A 19,688-nucleotide genomic window follows, 5' to 3' on the forward strand; every position below is an offset into this window, starting at 1 on the left:
GCCATTTTTCTATTTGATTTTTTACTGCGGCGGTTCGGAAACGCGACAGGACAAACACACATGCTACCGAATTGCTCTACCAATAATGGTAACATAGTCATTGTTTGTTTTGCACCCCGGGGTGCAAAACAAACGATGACTTTCACCTCCATATGTGCCCATTGTCTCCTTATGTAGAAAGCTCTTTGGCCCGAGTGGCGTATGGATAAAAGGATTTAATCGTTTACTCCAGTTCAGCTTGTTTTGTTTAAATTTATTAAAATTTCTCAAAATAGCTACAATAATGTGTACTACACGAAAAAAATTATTTCATGCTTATATATATAAATCTACGCAATGGCTTTGAATTCGGCTATTTTTCTTCTGCAGGAAAAAAAGGTCCTACTATTTGAGATTCATTTACACGAAACCAAAATTAGAATATATCACATTCTATATATAATCCATTATAGCGCATACCAAAACGGGGTGAGATATAGCATCAAGCTAACTACACTTATTCATGTAGCATACGGTAAAGATGACCATGTTTTTATTTCATTCGTCATTTCTAATTATTTATAAAAAATTATTTTAAAAACAATCTAGCGTTTTTTCGTCAGACTCCGTTTTGTTAGTATCAATATTTATAAACATTTTCAATCAATAGCAGTAATTCTTGAGCAGTGAGTATTTTACCGTTGATATTACACCAACTCTCCTTGGAGTAGTGCAATTAGTTCAGCAGAAAAATATTCTATAAATTTTTGTGAAATTTTTGACAATGTAAAATGTATCTTATTTGGAAAATAACTGAAACATCAAAAATAATAGTAACACACGCAAAGAAACGTGAAATAATTAGAGTTTAAACTTAATCGTGATGACGGTCAAGGACAGTTTGAAAATTACGTCCGACTTATATTTTGCACCATTGTCGGCCGAACGAAGAGGAGGATTTCTCGCGAGGAGGAAGCTAGCTCGCACGGTCGCCCATATATCACACCAACGGTCGCAGATCAATTACGGCGACTGCCACTCATCTACGAATGACTCACCCCCTAAAAAGGACAGAAGCACGCGGAAGAAATACGAGCGTTTATACACCAGCGCGAAACCGGATCGCTGGGTAACTTGCGCTTATGAACCTAATCAAGGAATGATCACTTTACGCCGACGGCCGAATTGGCGCATTTGTCGAAGATCAATTCGGATGGAATTTCTTTTCATGATCGCGTTTGTTAGACTTTACTGAATACTAAAACCCAATTTGCCGACGGCTAACCTACTCAGTATTTGCTTAATCGAAATTTCTTTCCAGCCTCGAAAAAAATATTTTTTGAATATTTTTAAAAAATATCAGCGTGAAAAACAACTAATTTTGAATGGCAAATGACCTATATCTCAACGATCAACCTTCCTCTATAATATCTGAAGAAAAAATTTGAAAACTCAACGGCAAACTCTATTTTTCACAATAAACATTTAGCGCGCGAGCGCGTCATCCGTGGCAGTGCAGATTAGGTGCTCAACCGATCACCTCTCGCACTGTGAGGAGTGAAATCAGTTCATTTATAAGAAATATTATACTTGATTTTTTTTAACTGAACCGAAAATAAATATAAATGTAATTAATTACTATTATGCATATAATAACAAATAAGTAGATTCCATTGACTATAATTCAATTTTATTAGAAAAAAACAATATTAAATTACATAAACAATGAAAATCATATATTTTTACATTCATCCGTATTACATTTACATACAAGATTTTGTATACAAGATTTTGTATAAACAATTAGAAATAACGAAAGGAGAAACATATAGGTATTTTTGTCCCGTATGTGTTATAAATGGCATATAGTTATATGCGTAATTATAGTTTTCTGCCAATTTACAATTACTGGTGTCATTTTGGATAAACCTGGTTAATAGGGCCAAGATCATAGTTCAAACTCTTGACTGCATGCTTCGGTAGTCCTTCGCTCTAATAATTTTGAATGAATTAATAAATAATTGCACTAGCTAGTGTATGTACATTTGCCGTTGCCTCGCTCCGTTAACGCTTTATTCTCAGCTTTGTGCTTCGTTTCCTTAACAAACTCATATAGCTATTTACTTTTACCTTCGCAGCTAAAAGTACATTCAGAAACTTGATAAATATAAATGTTAAACACAGTTAACAAGGTTGTATTTACGTAATCATAAGTGCTTTGCGTCTTATTTCGTTGAAAAATTTCCTGCATGCGTACACACGCATATATACTTATCTGTGAAATTTCGAAGCAGAACATACACAAAGAGAATAATCTATCCGTGCACTTCAAAATTGTGCTGAAGCCATGTAGAAGCAGTAGGGGGCCTATGTAGGGTGTAGATTGTAGCCTTATAGCTATAGGCTACGCGTAGCGAATAGAATAGTGATGCTCAGCTTTAGTTTCAGTTTTAGTTTACTAGATGGCGATGGGTCTCTTAGCTGAGACTCCGGTATGCCAAATAAAAACACATGCGTTGACAGTGATACGCAGCGAAACGCGCAGACTTGTTCTACTTAAAAAAAAAGTAACAACAATAGGTTACTTTTGATTGATTCTAATTTATAGAATATGGCTCAACAACGTGCTCTGCCTCAAAGCAAAGAAGCTCTTCTCAAATCTTACACTACTAGACTAAAGGACGATGTAAAATCAATGCTTGAGAATTTTGAAGGTGAGGATCCTAACCTACAAGCTTGTTGATTTTGTCTTTTTCGATTGTTGTTTTATTTTGTTAGTAGTCAATGTTTTTCAATTGCATCTTAATATATTGCACAATTAATTATTTTCTCAAAATATCTTTCTAGCATGGAAATTCATTGTTACATTTACTGACGTTTTGTAAACGTAGTCTTTGCATTAACGTAAATATTGACTTGTACATATTTATTTTTATAGAGATTTTGAAACTAGCTAAAGGAGAGGGTGATACACAGTTGAATCGAATGACACAATGTGAAATGGATACATACGAAATGCACGTTCGTGCAGCAAACATGGTCAGAGCAGGAGAATCTCTAATGAAACTTGTGTCGGATATCAAGCAGTACCTGATTTTGAATGATTTTCCATCAGTGAACGAAGCTATTACACAGAATAGTAAAATCTTCAGGGCAAAGCAAGCAGAATGCGATCAGAAATTGGCTTCACTGCGAGATGACATGGCTGCTGATCTCTACGAGTTGGAAGAAGAATATTACACTTCCATATACAAATGACTGAATTAGGCTTTATCCACTTGTGTATATAAGAGTGTATATAAAAATGAATTATAGCATTGTACAGTGATCTTTACGAATTTTTTACTGAATTTTAAACATGTCCAAACAATATTTTCATGGATACTTTTTTTAATTGTAATTATTTTTTATTGTACTTTCACAATTTATTTTTCAAATTTTTATATATTTTGATTGCAATATACTTATTTTTAATTAATATTGATACTTCTAAATAAATTTTTAAACTATCTCTTCAAACTGCGTGTTGCAATGATTTCACATATTTTGAAAAATTTATCAAACACTGATATTTATTGATTTATTATTTATTTTTTTTAAATATTGGCATGATTACAACTTACAATAATTATAATAGTACATAGTAGAGTAATACTAATTTGTTTTATATTTAAATAAATGGTATGATAATGACAATAACGAGTACGACTACAACCACAACGATGATGAATGATATTGTTAAATGATAATGATTTGACAATTTACAAGGAAATTCTTAAGTCTTCTTTTAGGAAGTAATAAATCAGTATTGTTGAATTTGCCTAGATTTTTACCCTTTCATAGAGAAACCATTAATTGATTATCAATTTTATACACCATAAGAACTGTATTATAATAGTTCTTTAAAATCTTTATACAAATTGTATTGTTTGATTCTGCACTCTGAGTGTTCAGATTTACAAAATGGATATAATCAGAACACACATGTTCCAGTCATCTTTGATAAAATGTATTCATTTTAATAAAGTTTAAAACGTGTTTTTTGGCAATCGAGATTGAATTTCAATTCATTTTTTTCGTAAAATCAATCTTCATAATTTATATTTTGGAGTGAATCTCTATGAATAAGTTGCGTGGCAAGCATTGGGCAGTATTTTAAATCTGCTTTAATATATTTTCCAGCTTTCTTAGTACGATTTAAAATCCTCTCGCATGCTTTTAACCACAAAGAACAAAATTAACAAGTTTATCACAACACGAGACACTAATGCCATGACACAAACTATCACTACTAAACATTAAATAAAGAAGAATCGTCGTGATATCACAATGATTTAGCGATATGAAATCACGATTAAATGCTTTGTAACTTAGTGAACAAACCCAACAATGATTGATATGACAATTCATAATCATACGATTCGTACGAAGATGATAAAAAAAATTGGATTATGATTGGGAAAATTTTGAATACTGTAACTACAATTACAATCAGTCCATGACCTCGCAACAAGTTATCATTAAGCACTTCACTCGTTAATTTAATGGCGCATTTGCGTTTTCGCAGAACATTAAATGGCATGTGTCTCTTTAATTAAACAAAGAAAATACAACTGAACATTACAACAAAAAGGCAAGAGAAAGATACCCTTCAAATCTATCTCAAACAAAGAAATGAATCATCTTTGAAAAATTATATGCACTATTACTTAATTTTCGATCTTTGAAGGTCTTTTGAATATGAATAATTTAGTTATGTTTGTTATGTACAACTTTGAAATACGATTTAAGTTACTCGTTACACTTAACAAGTAGAGCACTTTGAAAGCTCATTTTCACGAAATTACAGTTTTTTACCAACAGATTGCTTTTAAAATTATTGCCATAGCAAGCTGATACAGCAAAAATTTTAGAAATAAGTTGCAGACGACAAAATCACCTATTATACGAACCGTCTTGTGTTCTTCACTCAAAAAAATACGAAAGTGGACGGTAACACTTTTAAGATTACTTGTTAATCCCGCGTATTATGTACGGATTTTAGACAGCAAGAAGAGCGCGCTCACAAAGAACTAAAAAAATACAAACGATAAGCTTTTATATTTTTTTTTTTGCGTTTTTTTTTGTTTATCCTGACGATCAACATCACATAACACGAGTGAAAAATGCTTACCAGCATCGGGAATTGGTCAAATGTACAAATCTACAATTTTAATTTTAGAAACAGCTGCTTATTATACATAAATACCTATACACGATGAGTACGTCTAAGTAAATTCACGCTTGTAGAATCGGCAGAAAATGTATAAATGTTGAATATTCCTTTTTTCATTCCGTTATTAGCCGAATGAATGTGTATATGCGTATATAGTATATGCCTGGCGAATTTTAACTTTACATGGATGTTTTATATTTTATCTCATTTAAAAAATGTTAATCGTAAAATTCCTCGCGGGTTTCTCCTAAAGTGCGCGCAAAGCAATCTTATATTTTAAATTAATCTCAAAAAGGTTTCAAAAAATCATTTTATCACCTTTATAGCATTGCTTTCATCTCTTCTGTGATATTCTCGTAAGCTATATGAAATTGTGCGAAAAATGAATAGGGAAGATACGGAAGAAAATTCGACACATCTTCGTAGAAAGTCTTCGCATTTTGGCAGTTTTTACGAGAAATTAGTACGAATAAGTAAATGCTCGGTTGTCCCTTTTTAATGGAATGCTACGGGTTTTTTGGGCGGCGACAACTCAATACAGTATATCGGCCGCCGTCTCTTGGCCCCATGTCTGAGGATCCTGCGAAGGCTTCAGATAATCTACTTCATCGATTGGTGTTTGATCCTGTTGTGGTGATGTAATAGTTTGCGGCGATGCTAACGTGGTCATTGTTGCTCGCGTTACGCCAAGTTCGAAACCATCACTTGCCAAGTCGACTTTGCTAGGAGTATAACTGGCCAGAGCACTTCCACCTAAACATTTAATTAATTAGCAAGTTCGTGCATTAGTTAAATTCAAACATGAATTCTTAGCGTCTCATCGTGTATTTCAAAGCCCATTAGAGACGAAAGTAATTGCCATTTATAATTATTCAATCTCGTATTCAAGTGTTTTGATGTGTATACGATCGCACATATTATCCCCGTAACAACGTAACAGCGAAAAAAGAAAATTCGATTTGTCATAGTCGCTCCACTTAATAACGAAATTTAAATATGAATGTCTGCACAACAAGCGTTACATAAAAAAGGAGCATTACAAGGAGGAAAAAAAAAGAGAAACGACGACGACGACGACGACGATTTTCCTAGATAGAAACGGTGTGCCATTAGCAGCGTGATTTTCTCGCGCGACTATACTTTCGAAACAAAAGGGCCGCTTCGTAACTCATCAGAAAGAGCGGCGGTAGAGGAAAAAGAATTCCAGAGTGTCGCTCACCGAGTAGAGAGGGCAGAGTACCGCTGCTGCCTCGAGCTGCAGTTGCCGCTGCTGCTGCTCCAGCAACCTCGCCGGAAGCGGAAGCTTCGTTACCATCGACGTTGACAACTTCTGCTTCTGCTGCTGCTGCAGCTGCTGCTGCTACTGCTGCTGCTGCTGCTGCCGGATTTTCGTCGAGTGAAATTCGCTTGACGGCTGTTGACGACACGACTGCTTCGTGTAACAGCATCGATGCCTCGCTCGGGTACTCGAATGTCCGTGTTGCCGTGTCGTCGAACTGGATACGATGCTGAAAGCAATCGTAAAAGAAAATCATTATTACCAGCGTGCATTCCATCGCAAGCTTCATTTACAAAGCAGCGGTATTGAATTTTACAAATTGAAATTCTTGGAGAGTTCATTAATACAAAGGCCTACAGAATATCCTACATACACACGATTATAACTACACTCGGAGTCTTTGAAAATTAACAAAACAAAAGCTCTTTCTCTTTCCATTGTTCGATAAAAAAATGTATGTATCCATCTCTCTCTACGATTTCAGAGCGGATGTTGTATCGAGAGATAGGGGGGAGAGGGGGAGGGGGCGAGTCAATCCAATTTCGTTTTTAATATGCACGCGCGTGCTTGTATATGTGAGCGAAGGTCGCAGTGAAAGTGGAGAACACATTGAAACATATGTATACCTGAGTACGCATCGCGTTGAATAGTCAAGTAACTATTGTATAGCGAGGCGAGCGAAGGCAAGCTTTAGAAGTAAAGCTGCTCCTCGTGCGGTGAGCGAGTGTTCGAATAACAGTAACCGTCACACTCGCTGAGTTTTTTCAGAGCTGCTGCGCGTCTACTGCTGCTTAGAGGGAGAGAGCCGTCCACCGTGACTTCCTCCTCTCGTGGTACGCGGATCAAGGAAGAATTCAGCAAATCGAGCGAGACGACCGCTATCGGGCTTTCGTCGAGTGAAATTCGCTTGAAATCCAACTGGGAGAGCTTGCAGTTTGAAATAGGACGGTGCCCGCGGCATTAGCCGCTTTAATTAAGCTGAACGCATGTGTCGTTGCTGTGAAATTGATCCGAATGAGTGGCAGTCTGGTTAGCTTGTTTCGGTCTCTTGATGAAAATGAAAGCCGCGCGCAGCGAACTTGTTGGAAACTCGCGAGACGCGAAGCCACTCTAAAGCCCTTCTCATCGGACGTGTCGCGAGCGTGCACCGCGAGATTTTGCCATTAGAATCCAAGCGACTGACGAAATAGCGCGAAAGCTCGTTCGGGCTACGAAACCGGAGCGTAAAAGATCGCCCGTAGCGAATGCTCGCATAAACGCGTCAACCCGCGTAGCAGCGTAATCGTCGCGCGAGTGAGCCAACAGAAAGAAAGAAAAAAAGGCGCGCAACAATTAAGTGTAAGCCGCTAACAGTACCGTCTATTATTTCGAGCAGCGCGCGTACACGTGTATATGCAGAGGCGAGTGGAAAGAAAAGAACAACAAGAAGAAAAGAAAAATGGGAAACAACCAAGATGTATATACGAAGAAACGGCGTGAGAATTGTGCGCCGCGATGCGCTTTTGGCCTGTGACCCTGTTTCCGCGCTCAGGGAAAATTCGAGCGGCGAGAGAGAGAGAGAGAGAGAGAGAGAGAAATCGATGCTCCTCGCGCAACAGCAAGCAAGAGTTTTACGTTGCTCCCGGTGGACGGCGCGGACAAGATTTTACGATCGACTTTACGCGACGATCCTTCGATGTCAATATTTCGTCCCGAGAATCAGTTATTTTAGAAAGTCGCAGGCGACGCTAGCCTTCCAAACGATTAGTAGCGGCCACTGCTGGATTCGATGATACTAGATTAGATAAGCAAAGAGAGCTCGATCTATCAAATGATAATCGATTGCTTTTTTCCTCGTGATAATGAACCGCCGACGACGATCGTTTGGCTTTCCTGTCCGCGGGGTAAGCACGTATTTCCGCGAAAGAAGACAATTACGAAGACAACAATAGAAATAAGTTTAATTCGCGTAACAGTCGTGCACGCGTAATCTCGTTCCGGAATCTAGAGCGCAAATAGAGTCCGCGCCAGAACGCGATTAAAGCTCCGTCATCGTCGTAGGAAACAGCTCGTCATCGAAACGGATAAAGAGAAAACTACCACTACACATCGAAGGGAAGCCAATTACGCGCGGAAACTTTCAAGGTCTTTCTCGTCGTTCGCGTTTTTTTTTAAATCCTCTTTTCGACCGACGCGAGGCAACCCTTGGTTGAAATTTCATCCTTGCGATCACCAATCGAGTGCGTATAGCGTCACACTTCCCGATACCATCGAAAATAAAAACAATAGGCACCCAGCTATTAATCTGCGTTCTTGTCGTTCTAATCGCCGAGACACGGCCTTGCGAATGGAAAAAGCGATAAGGGTACGGGACAGAGAGGAGCATGTCGCAAGGGGCTTTATCATGACCGACTGACATCCTTATAGATTGCTATTTATTGGATTACTCACGCGTTACTCACTCATAGGGAGAGGGAAGTGCGACTGCACAAAACGAACGTGTCGATTCGAATTTGGCTACTGAATGAAATACAGCGTTGCTTTTGTTGCCTCCAATTAATGTCCGTCGCTTACAAAAACACGTGTTTAATAACAATTGCACTCGTGAAAAATAAAAAGCGACCTCAGGTTATAATAATAGATAATATATTACGATGGCACATGCCCGATATCAATTTATTTTGAAGGTGAAGAGTGTGTGTACACACACACACACACACACACACACACACACACACACACACACACACACACACACACACACACGCGCGCGTGTGTGTATTTTTTTGTGTCAGAAAGATTAACGTGAGCAGCGCATAAGAGAGATAAAAAAAGGGATGAACAAGCACGACAATGATTTCATATTTCTGTACATCAGTTAAGATTATCGGTATGGAGAGTGGCGTGAAATTGTCCATGAGGAAAGTCTTAAGAGAGGAAAGAGTAAATAAATAAAGAGAGCATAACGAATTGACGACAACAGCAACGATCCCACGCGAACTTGAGACGAGCGACGACGTCGTTCGATGAGTTTGTTCTTTTGTCTGGTCGTCGTCGCTGTAAACACTTTGTCACGTTCAATTAAAATAAAAATCTGTCATTAGAGCAGCGAGAGAGCCTGCAATGACACGCCATTCAGTGGGTAATTGGCAGTCTACGGGAAACGAGGTTTCACTTAGCTTCATCATGCTAATTACAGTTTGTATGATGGAGCCTGCTATAATGTATAGATAGATCGGTTCGATCGCGTGTCAATTTTCTCCGCAAAATTTTTGAATGACCTCAGCTGCCCCTCCTCTCGGAGACATTCAACCTGTATACTTTTACTTGCAAATATACGGGCACAAGCAAACGATGGAAAGGCCTTCTCTCTCCTCGCTGGATGATCGAGCGAGACGCGTGAAAGTTTAGCTTTGGCCAACCAAGAGTTGATCGGCATTCGCAACTTACCTTGTGATTTCGCGGTGTCCTCGAGAGGTTACTGCGCCCGTTGATAAGCACGTTGTCGTTGTAAAAAGCAACGTCGCATGGCGACGGTGGCCCAACCGACAGTTCCGAATCCGAATCATCGGTCAGCTGCACGTTGTCGATGTTCGATCCATTGCCCGACAACTCCTGCAATGAAGCGCACCGATTAATTTTTTTCGCCGGCCACATCAAATTTTCATTTCGCAATTCAATGGTCGGAGCGATCAATTCAACAATTTATCGCCGGCGTCGAAAGGTTTTTCATTAAAAACGAGAAAGTTTGCGTTTTATTATCGTTCTTCTAGTCATCGACTGCGGCAGTAACGAAAAACTTTGTGCATTCCAATCGATTTCGCAAAGACGCCGTCGTCCGAAAAAAGAAAAAGTATCGTAGGCGTCCTGCTCTACTTACTATGGGCCGCTGCTCGTGGCAAATTGAATTGAGCAGCAGCAGTTTCAGCAGGTGATCTTACAAGTATACACGTACGTACATAGACAAGGGAAACACAATACGCAGCCACAAAGTATACAGCGGCAATGAACTTGCCGCGAGAGAGCAAGTCAACGTTCTCACGGCTTCTCGATCTCCTCTCTCTCTCTCTCTCTCTCTCTCTCTCTCTCTCTCTCGCTCTCTCTCTCTCTCTCTCTCTCTCTCTCTCTCTCTCTCTCTACCGACGAGTTGTATACATATGCATCTTCCGCTCCTCCTATATACGTATACTCCGGCTTCCTGTCCATTTGCCGCGCGCCTTATTTCTTATCTTCTTCCGCTCGAAGCCCTTTTAGAGGTCGATCTGACGTTTTGTGCGCGGATCCATTCTTTCGCTCGAATGTCCGATGTGCAAATGGCATCTATCGAGGCATGTTCGAAGCCTACGCGTCATCTTACCGGGCAGTTTAACGACTGACGAATATCGCGTCGTTTCAAGTTTTTTTTCCTTTTGTTTTTCTCACGCGCGCGACTGCTGCCAATGCAACCATCTCGGAATTAGCCTACGGAAATGAATCGTGATTTCGCAACGAACGGCGTTCGAAAATTAAGCATTGCTAATTGTGATGTTTGTGCCTCTCGCCGAAAACCAATAAAAACCTATCTTTATTTCCAAGTGATTTTGGAATGTGCAACATCGGCACCGCCAGCTTTCTAAGGTACAAAGCAAAAACTATTAATTTTAATACCATTCCCAAAGCGGCGTCGACCAATTAATGATTGTTTTATCCCTTTTTCACCCGCGATTGGCGAGCGAGCGTGCCCATTGCAACTCATTGCGTAATTGCGAAATCGTTGGATTTATTAGTACATAAACAACGAGCTAATGTCGAGCGGCCGACAATTACCTCATTATACGTCCGTGGAAAATTTGAATAATAAAATCGAACGGAGCGTTATTCATTAAAATGCTCTCTATTTCTGCGCGCTTGTTGCTTTAACGATCCGGTGTTGCTTCCGCAGGGAGGGGAGGGGGCTTCAATTTTTTTATTCGTTTTACGCGCCCTCAAATTGTTAAGATATAGAAAAAAACAGAACATTTTCTGCGCTTTTCTCTCTCTCTCTCTCTCTCTCTCTCTCTCTCTCTCTCTCTCTCTCGGAATTATTGCAACCTAGAGCGCGTGCTCACGAGAAAAAAAAAATATCCATCGTCGATATCCTATCTGTACTGTGAAGCGCGCGTGACTCAGTTTATATACATGAATACACGTACGTCGATGGTTTATCGCTTCTCGTGCGTAGGCGCCGAGGATACGATTTCACTCCGATTGGCTTTAAATGCATCTTTTTTCGTTTTTTTATTTCTTTATTACGCTTGGACGCGCTATGGATCGATTTTCTCACACAATTCAAAAATAAAAAACAATCCGTTGTTGCTTTGAGGCGTCGAGAGAGAGAGAGAGAGAGAGAGAGAGAGAGAGAGAGAGAGAGAGAGAGAGAGAGAGAGAGAGAGAGAGAGAGAGAGAGAGAGAGAGCTGACAAACTGATGCGAGAGAGAAGTATTATTGAAAGTAGCGGGCGCGAGTATGATGCAGCAGCGCGACTGGTTCCGCGTAACGTGCCACTTTCCGTATAGTGTCAACAAAATTGTAAACCGTGTCGCTATGGTTGCCTCGTGGAGAACCGTTCCGATTGGCGTGAATCTTCTCTCTCTTTCTCTCATCAAATTAATTTAGGACAATTTCCCTTTCCCTCGCCCGCTCGCGTCATGACCGCGATATTGTTGCTCTTTATTTATTTATGTTTATTACGTTTGCTGCTCTGAAACTCTTATTAACAAACGTAACGCAAGCCAGATAGTAATGTAAAGAGAAAAACAGCCTCGACTTACCCTTGGCTTGTCGCGTTTCCTAGTGATGATCAAGCCGTCATTTTCGATGTAGTCCGGCACATCCTTGCGATTGCTAAAGTTGAAGACCATCGTATTGTTCTGCTGGTTCCATGGTTTGGCCTCCCAGAGGCCTCCAGCCGACGACGAGTGGCTCTTCTTCACGGGCGCCGCTTGTATCTCCTCGGCACTTTTCAAGCTCACCACCACTTTCGTCGGCTGCTGTTGCTGCTGCTGCTGCTCGATGCTCTTCACTCGATTGATCAGATTCTTCTCGATCTCGCGATTGCTGAGATTCTGCTGCGGTAGCTGAGTTTTCGTGGAGACCAGCGGTCTGATTATACCTATCTGCTTCTGCGGCGGCGATACTGATTCTGACTTCTGACTTCGAATCGTCTTCGACTCGTTGCCTTGCGAGTAACTCGTCGTGGTCGTTGATTTGATAAGGCTTAGACTGGAGATAGCGCCGATGGGCGCTGCTGCAGCTGCTGTTGGCTTGCTCTCGATTGACGCTTGGTCCTCTCTGTAAATGATCTCATCGTAGCTGTCGACCAGCGCTCTGTCTTGTGCTTTTAAAGCCGAGTCTGGCAAGGCAGCTACAACTTCCGAGACAGCGGCGGTGGCGGCGGCGGCGGTGACGCCAGGCACACTTTGATTGTTCTCTAGGTTCGACTTGCTCTCGTCGTGCTCGGGCTCGTCGTACTCCATGGAATCGTCGTCCTCGGTCTCTCGTACAGTGGGACTCGATGTCGAGCGCGGCAGATACTTTTTTACGGCCGGACTCTCGCTGAAACTGTACTGTACTGTCGTGCCTGCTTTGCCTATATTGTCCAGAGCGGATTTGGACACTGCTCTAGGGCTGTCGACGACCTCGGACATCTCTTCGAAGCTTTCCACCAGTAGGGTCGAAGCTTCCGACGAGGAGGAAGTGTCGTTCGTTTTGGACACCTCGCTTATGTCTAAATTTTGATTACTTATCTCTAACGTTGCTTCCTTCACTTGTTCCTCCGCCGGCTCGTCCTTGTCCTTCTCCTTGTCAAAGTCAAGCTTAGGCATCTCAGAAGACACTGAATTCGTTTTAGACTGTTCACATTTACTAGTTATGGGTGTGGAATTATTAATGGAAGCTTTGTGCAAGTAACCCGAGGGTGGCTTGCCAAATTCCAATTTGGGGGACAAGGGTGACTGGGCCTTGGGGGAGGTGCTGGTTCTTGGTGATGGAATTGGTGTTATCGTTGGCGATTTTATATCTAGAGAAGACACTTTAGCTTTGACAGTCACTGGCTCTGGACTTGGTGCTGGTGAAAACTTAATTTTATTGAAAGTTGGCTCTGGCGACGAGGCAGGAGAGCATGACTTCTCAATTTGCTGGAACTTGCTGACCACCAAGGACACAGACTGTACAATGGGATCTGTAATTACATTGTCGTTGTGATAGGCCTCCTGGCTATTCTGCTGCTCGATTAATTCTGCTGTGGGTTTGCGCTGTACTATTATTTTCCTTGGAGAAGCAATGAGTCTGGAATTGCCATTGGCAAATGGTTTTGGCTGGAGAGGTGGCTTTGGAATGATTTTCTTTTGGTTTTGAGCCTTGAATGTCTCATTGATAGTCTTAAAGGTAGCAACTTTCACGGCAACTTCACCCTTCGGCTTGAGCTTCTTTACAGACGAACTTTCAAAAATGCGCAAAGTGGTTTTGACTAGATCTGGTGGTGGCCTCTCCGTCTCAGCCAACACAGGCTTTATTCTCTTGGGCTTGTTGATGGGTGGCTTCAGTCTTTCCTTGTCCAGCAGACGATTCTCTATTTTTACAGTTGTTCTGTCCACCAGTATAATATGATCATTCTCCTGCTTAAAAGCATTGGCCACAAATCTATTGGTGCTGTTGTGATGATTATGAATTGTTGTATCCTCGATGGCAGAATTATACCTCATCAGAGTTTCCACACTCCTCGCTCTCTTCATGGACTCGTTACCTCTGGCGGCATTCCTGTATCTCTCCACCTTGGCAGCAGCTCCAGTCATGTTCTTCTTGGCGTACCTTCTGTTCTTGTCAGGACTCTCATCCTTGTGATCCAGCAGATCCTCCAAGCTAGCAGCCCTTCTGAAGCACTGCACCGAAGCTCTGTTCTTGTTCATCTCCCTGAGGGTCATATTGAGGTACCTGCTCCTGAGTTTGTGCACAATTCCCGGCCCATACTGCAATTCCTCCGAGCTATCACTCTCGCAGTCGTCCTGCTTGGTGGTGCCTGGTGACAGCGGGTTGTTGGCTTTCATCCTGGCTTGGTCGCCGCTCACAGCGGCTTCGAGGCGCATGGCTGCGTCGCTGGCCGCGGTCGACGACGTTATGAGTGGCGGTGGTGCCGTGTCAGCAGCAGCGGTCAAACAGGCCCCACCACACGCCGCTGAGCCAGTATTGTCGGTAGTGGTGGTGGTGGTGGAGAAGGAGGTGGTCGTCGACCTAACTGGAGCACAATTCTGCTGCTGCTGCTGCTGCTGCTGTTTGTTCTGGCGCCTGCGCTGGATAAGTTCGCGCTTCCACTGCGGCACGATCACCAGGCTGCTGATGGCGCCGTTGTCGAGACTGCTGCTGCTGTTAAGGCCCGCGCGAAAAGCCAAGTTGCCGTAATAAGACGTCGGACTGGTCAACACTTCAGCCGGGTATGCCGTTACCAGGCCACTGCCACTGTCGGCGTTGTTGTTGCCGCCGCCAGAGCCGCTGGTAGCCATCTTCCTTCCAGCGAGCGTGTGTATCTGCCGCTCTTTCGCGCTCCGTGTGTGCGTGCGAGCCTCTCCCTTTCTCTCCTTTCTCTGCCCCTCTCGTCAGCAAACGAGCCCTGGAGTAGCAGGCAGTGCGAGCGAGCGAGCGAGCGAGCGAGAGAGAGAGAGAGAGAGAGAGAGAGAGAGAAGGGAGAACCGCTTCGAGCCAAAAGTCGTTCTCTCTCTCTCGCGCACTTGTCGAACCACTCTTTTTCGCACACAGCAGCCGAGTCAGGCTCACCCTGACGAACAATAATCGCAATGCACGCTCTCGGTGACTTTCTATTTCAAATTCATGTGGCCTTTGACGATCGGTCTCTGCCCACCGCCGTCGCCGCCGCCACCTCGAACGTAATCAGTGTCGCCCCAGAGCAGACGCCACCGTTATCATTCTCGCGATAACTCACTCGCTTTATTATTGAATCTTATTGCAGAGGGACGGTCCGCGCGAGTACGACACAATTGACGGCGGCACTTTGCTCACGGAACGCAACACACGCAATCGAACTGCACTTGTCACCGTGGAAGCAGCGGCTGCAGTCGTTGGTCCATGATCTCTCTCGCTGCCGACTGCAGCTGTGTGTATGTGACAAGTAGTCGTCTCGAGAGCTCCGCTGCTGCTGCTCTACGCGAGTGTGGGAGTTTATTCTGCGCGCGCGCGCGCGCGCGACGACGACTGCTATCCTTTCGAATATCACCTGCGTGCAAGAGCGTGCCTATTATATCTCTCCCCGTATGGGATTCGCGCGGTGCAGAGAGAAAATTCTACCGCTTTCGCCGTGTGCCGAGTACACACTGTGCACGCGCGCGCTCTACGCGCAGTATATCTTTCGATTCGTATATAGGGACACTGCTGCTGCTGTTGCTGCTGCTGTTGCTGCTGCTCGCTCTTAAAGGCGACTCGTTCGCAGCCGAGGCTTGCGTAATAACTTCTGACTGTCAGTCTTTACTTTTTATAGGCAGCGCGTTATCAGAAACGTATATAACGAGGTGCTGCTGCTGCTGCTGCTGCTACCGTCATTCCGGATTTTTCTCGTTTCGGAACGAAGAAACAAGCGCAGCTATTAATCTCACCCCGCGAATGCATAAAAAACGAGCGTTACTCAAGCATAGACGTGGATGGACATCCGGGCCACTCCTGTTATTTATTGCCTGTAATATCGACAACATAGCGACGACGTTATTACGCGATTTTATTATTGTTGTGAAGCGTTACGTAAGTCCGAGATACACATTACCGGGGAACACCTTATAATATTGCCCGCGCGCGCTGTTAATTTTCCACGTAAATGCGAGAGATTCGTAATAGGCGAAGTGGCGACTTTCGCGCGCTCATTACGATCAATTCGAAAACTCCGCACGCGACAAGAGAAAGAAAGACACACGAGATCGCCAAGAGCAATTATGGCGAATTTGCACAATCGAGATTTACATATCGCGCATCCTTCCGCTTCCTTGCGTCACTTTCGAACGCGGGCGCTCGCCTTGTGCAACGGCGCGGCGATTATCTAATTACGAGTGCTTTTTCGAGTGCTTACCTCGTCTAACGACACTAAGCCGCGCGTCGCTCGCTTTGTTGTTCGCGCCTCCGGAGCCCGCTCTCGTGTGAATCGCTCGCGCCAAGGAGCTGCGATGAAACAACAGCGCGCCTTCTCAACGGAGAGAGAAAGAGAGAGAGAGAGAGAGAGAGAGAGAGAGAGAGACACTCCGCGCGCGTATGCCTCTGTGCACATCTCTCCCCGAGAAGCCAGCTCGCCTTTCAAAATTGCAGCACACTGCGCAGGTGTATCCGCGTGCAGGCGATAAGCGGTAGGCGCGCTTTTTTTGTAAGCAAACGAGCGACACGAGTGCACCGCGGCTTAAGAACGCGCGAAGTGCCTATTGGAAATAATGGATCGAGTTGGCGCACGGCTGACGCATCACTGCTGTTTGTTTAAACGACCTCCAATGCCTTGCAAGTGTACTACAAAATTAGCTTGATAAGTCATTACCGAACGTTTGCGAATAATAACTCGGTAATTTTAAGAGAAATTTTTTTTCTCGAATGACTTTTATTTGCGGTATTTTTTGACCATCGCCCGAATCAGATAATGCAATTATATTTAATTAATTTAAAAGAAAGCCAGCATCTCGTTAATATATAGGGTGGATGTAATTGCGATTTGGATGTAATGTGCCGTTTGAAATATCGCGCCACTATGCCGTTCAACGGGGTGTGAATGAAAAAGCGGCTCGAACGAGCTCCACTACCAGTTTCCAACAAGTTATTCTGTTATCGTAAGCCGTGTTCTGCGACGCGTTAACAGCTTTCGCACAACAAACAAACGGTTGCTCCTATTTGAAACGTATCCAATTAGTTTTGTTTTTGTTTGTCATTCTTGATTACGGATAAACAATTTCACGGAGATGGCAAATACACAAGCTAATGTTGTGGAATCCTCTCATAGTGGTAAGTGATACGTTGTTTTGAGTTTGAGTTTTCTTCGTCAACCGTTTGATGTGGACCTCTGAAAATGTGTCATTTTTTATATAAATTTTCAATTATTATTGATTATATAGAAAACTAATATTCTATTGGCACAATTAACTACATTTATTTTAAATATAAATGAATATCGACGGTTATATTTGTTATCGAACAGTGTCATTCCGAGTAACATAACCTTACAATCAAGGATCTATAGTGTGGCATTGTACAGTGCGTCGTACAGTGGCATGTGTTTTCGATGGAAATTCATTTGAATACAAATTAATATGAAAATGTCAATGACAATGCACTTTAAAACAATGGTGTACGGTTTATTATGCATTATACATATTTAAATTTAAATGTCAAGTCTTCCTGCAACAAAGACATTTTTTATTTTGTAATCAGTCCTAAGTATTATTAATACAGTTATAAAGTAAAAATCACCTCTTTGGAATTTTATTCCATTAATTCACATTTTCACAAAACGGAAGTGTCTCTAGTTTACAATACAAATGTAATTTATAATTTTTCAGAAGGGTCAGATGAAATGGAGATCAAAATAGAATATCCAGAAATAGAAATGGATGAAGAAGGCGGAGAAAATGATCTATATCCTCCAGCTGAAAATGGAGAAAAAGTACCACTACATGTAATGATCAACCATCCAAATTACAACTTATGGACTTCAAAAGCAACAGCATGCTTGATCAGCCAGTACAAAAAGTATCGACATATGGTTGGCCAAACAACTCGATTCAGAAGTCTCAGAGATATGTTTGAAACTATTTCTGTTGATATGCAAAAGCATGGCTTTTACTTTAGTCCTCAAAAGTGTGAAAATAAATGGAGAGTACTTGAGCGTAAATACAAGAATCTGGTCATTAGAGAAATGATCAAGAAACCTGGAAGAATGAAGCACTATGGTCACTGGGAGCACAAAAGAGCTTTGGATGAAATTTTTGATGAAAACAGGAAGCAAGTGTATTTGAAAGAAAGCGAATATCCAACGATAACCAGTTCAACAAAATATGCCATCATTTTACCAGAAGCAGCTGCCAAGGCAGCTTCGAATCAAACTGCTGCTTCACAGAAATCAACACAAAATAACGAAGTCATTGATCCAATGATAACAGCTACAACATCTAGTGTTCAAATAACAACACCAAATCTTGATTCATTGAAACTTGCAAATGCTGAATTGTTAAAGGAGTTAAAGGAAGTTTTGACGGCTGCTGAAAAAAGCAAAGAGAGGAGGCATGCTGAAAAGATGGCTATGCGTCAAGATGAACTGGATATTCAGAAGAGGTTGTTAAAGATTAAAGAGCAAAAAATTGAATTAAAAAAAAGGGAAATCATCGCCATGTCTAATTACGTTAAAAGTATTTAAAGTCATTGTTAAATTATTTATTTTTTACCAAAGTATACATTTAAAATTTTTTTTAATAAAAATTGAAACGGTAGTGTTTTGATAGATGAGTAGACAAACTTGACATCTTTATTTATTATTACATTTGAATAGATCAATATTTTTATGTTTGAATATATCATTCTTTAAAAAATAATTTTGTAAATGCTTGAAAAGTATAAGTTACCGTGCGGAAAACTGATGCGTGGTTCGTACAGTGACCACTAGATGGAAATATTTTTCGCATTCTTCTCACTTGTGCCGGTATAAACAATACTTTACTAAATACTTGTTCATTGCAAAGAATTGATTGATAAGAAGATTTTATGCGACATAACGTATCGAATTGTGTAATAATAATTTTGTATGTATACGATAAGTAGATTGTTATGTTTAGCGCTATTTGCATTAAGCTGTATAAGCTTATGTTTTTTTTACGGATTACAATTGTGCATATGAAAACATTCGAGTATTGCTCTATCATTACATAAAGAACATTTTGTAAATAAATTGTTTTTCAAATTACTGGCTATTTTTCCCTTGCCATTGTATTTTATACTAAACCGCGCACGTATGACTTTCAATCTGCTAAAAATAGTAACATTGCATTTTCAAATTATAATTGACAGCTTTGAATGCGCAATCTTACGTAATCACCTGTACATCGTTCGAGGAAAGTAAATTCTAAAGTGCGTTCGAGCTCGAAATTCTCGCGAAGAAGGGAAATTCGTAGGTGAAAAAAGAAGCAATTTGAAGCTGCAGTTATCAGTGTCGAATAGGTGGCGGCACACCGCGTTTCCCTGGTCACCCTGCGT

General features: G+C 41.6%; 3 protein-coding genes across 7 annotated transcripts; 2 read left to right on the top strand and 1 right to left on the bottom strand.

Moving 5' to 3' along the window:
* The first annotated feature begins 1,800 nt into the window (after positions 1–1,800).
* LOC131668785 (mediator of RNA polymerase II transcription subunit 22-like) lies at positions 1,801–3,435 on the top strand. The gene is made up of 2 exons (XM_058943219.1): positions 1,801–2,693; positions 2,918–3,435. Exons 1-2 carry the CDS (start codon positions 2,591–2,593, stop codon positions 3,235–3,237), a joined length of 423 nt encoding a protein of 140 aa, XP_058799202.1. The 5' UTR covers positions 1,801–2,590; the 3' UTR covers positions 3,238–3,435.
* Positions 3,436–3,583: 148 nt separating this feature from the next.
* On the bottom strand, positions 3,584–16,883 carry LOC131668781 (uncharacterized). 2 transcript variants are annotated; one of them, XM_058943214.1, is made up of 5 exons: positions 16,537–16,883; positions 12,242–16,150; positions 9,903–10,067; positions 6,414–6,702; positions 3,584–5,947 (listed from the first exon to the last, which is right to left on the bottom strand). In XM_058943214.1, the coding sequence occupies exons 2-5, from the start codon at positions 14,966–14,968 to the stop codon at positions 5,727–5,729; spliced, it is 3,402 nt and encodes a 1,133-aa protein (XP_058799197.1). In that variant the 5' UTR covers positions 14,969–16,150; positions 16,537–16,883; the 3' UTR covers positions 3,584–5,726. The 2 variants fall into 2 exon arrangements, with proteins under 2 accessions (XP_058799197.1, XP_058799196.1); XM_058943213.1 differs by having other exon boundaries at positions 12,242–16,883.
* Positions 16,884–17,117: 234 nt separating this feature from the next.
* On the top strand, positions 17,118–19,376 carry LOC131668750 (uncharacterized). Of its 4 annotated transcripts, none has more exons than XM_058943160.1 (2): positions 17,118–17,447; positions 18,002–19,376. In XM_058943160.1, the coding sequence occupies exons 1-2, from the start codon at positions 17,405–17,407 to the stop codon at positions 18,853–18,855; spliced, it is 897 nt and encodes a 298-aa protein (XP_058799143.1). In that variant the 5' UTR covers positions 17,118–17,404; the 3' UTR covers positions 18,856–19,376. The 4 variants fall into 4 exon arrangements, with proteins under 4 accessions (XP_058799143.1, XP_058799146.1, XP_058799145.1 ...); XM_058943163.1 differs by lacking the exon at positions 17,118–17,447 and adding an exon at positions 17,477–17,865; XM_058943162.1 differs by lacking the exon at positions 17,118–17,447 and adding an exon at positions 17,477–17,788.
* The last annotated feature ends 312 nt before the right edge of the window (positions 19,377–19,688 follow it).

Source organism: Phymastichus coffea, unplaced genomic scaffold (assembly GCF_024137745.1).
Source record: "Phymastichus coffea isolate CEN01 unplaced genomic scaffold, Cenicafe_Pcof_1.1 PCOF00083, whole genome shotgun sequence".
Lineage (NCBI taxonomy): Eukaryota > Metazoa > Arthropoda > Insecta > Hymenoptera > Eulophidae > Phymastichus > Phymastichus coffea.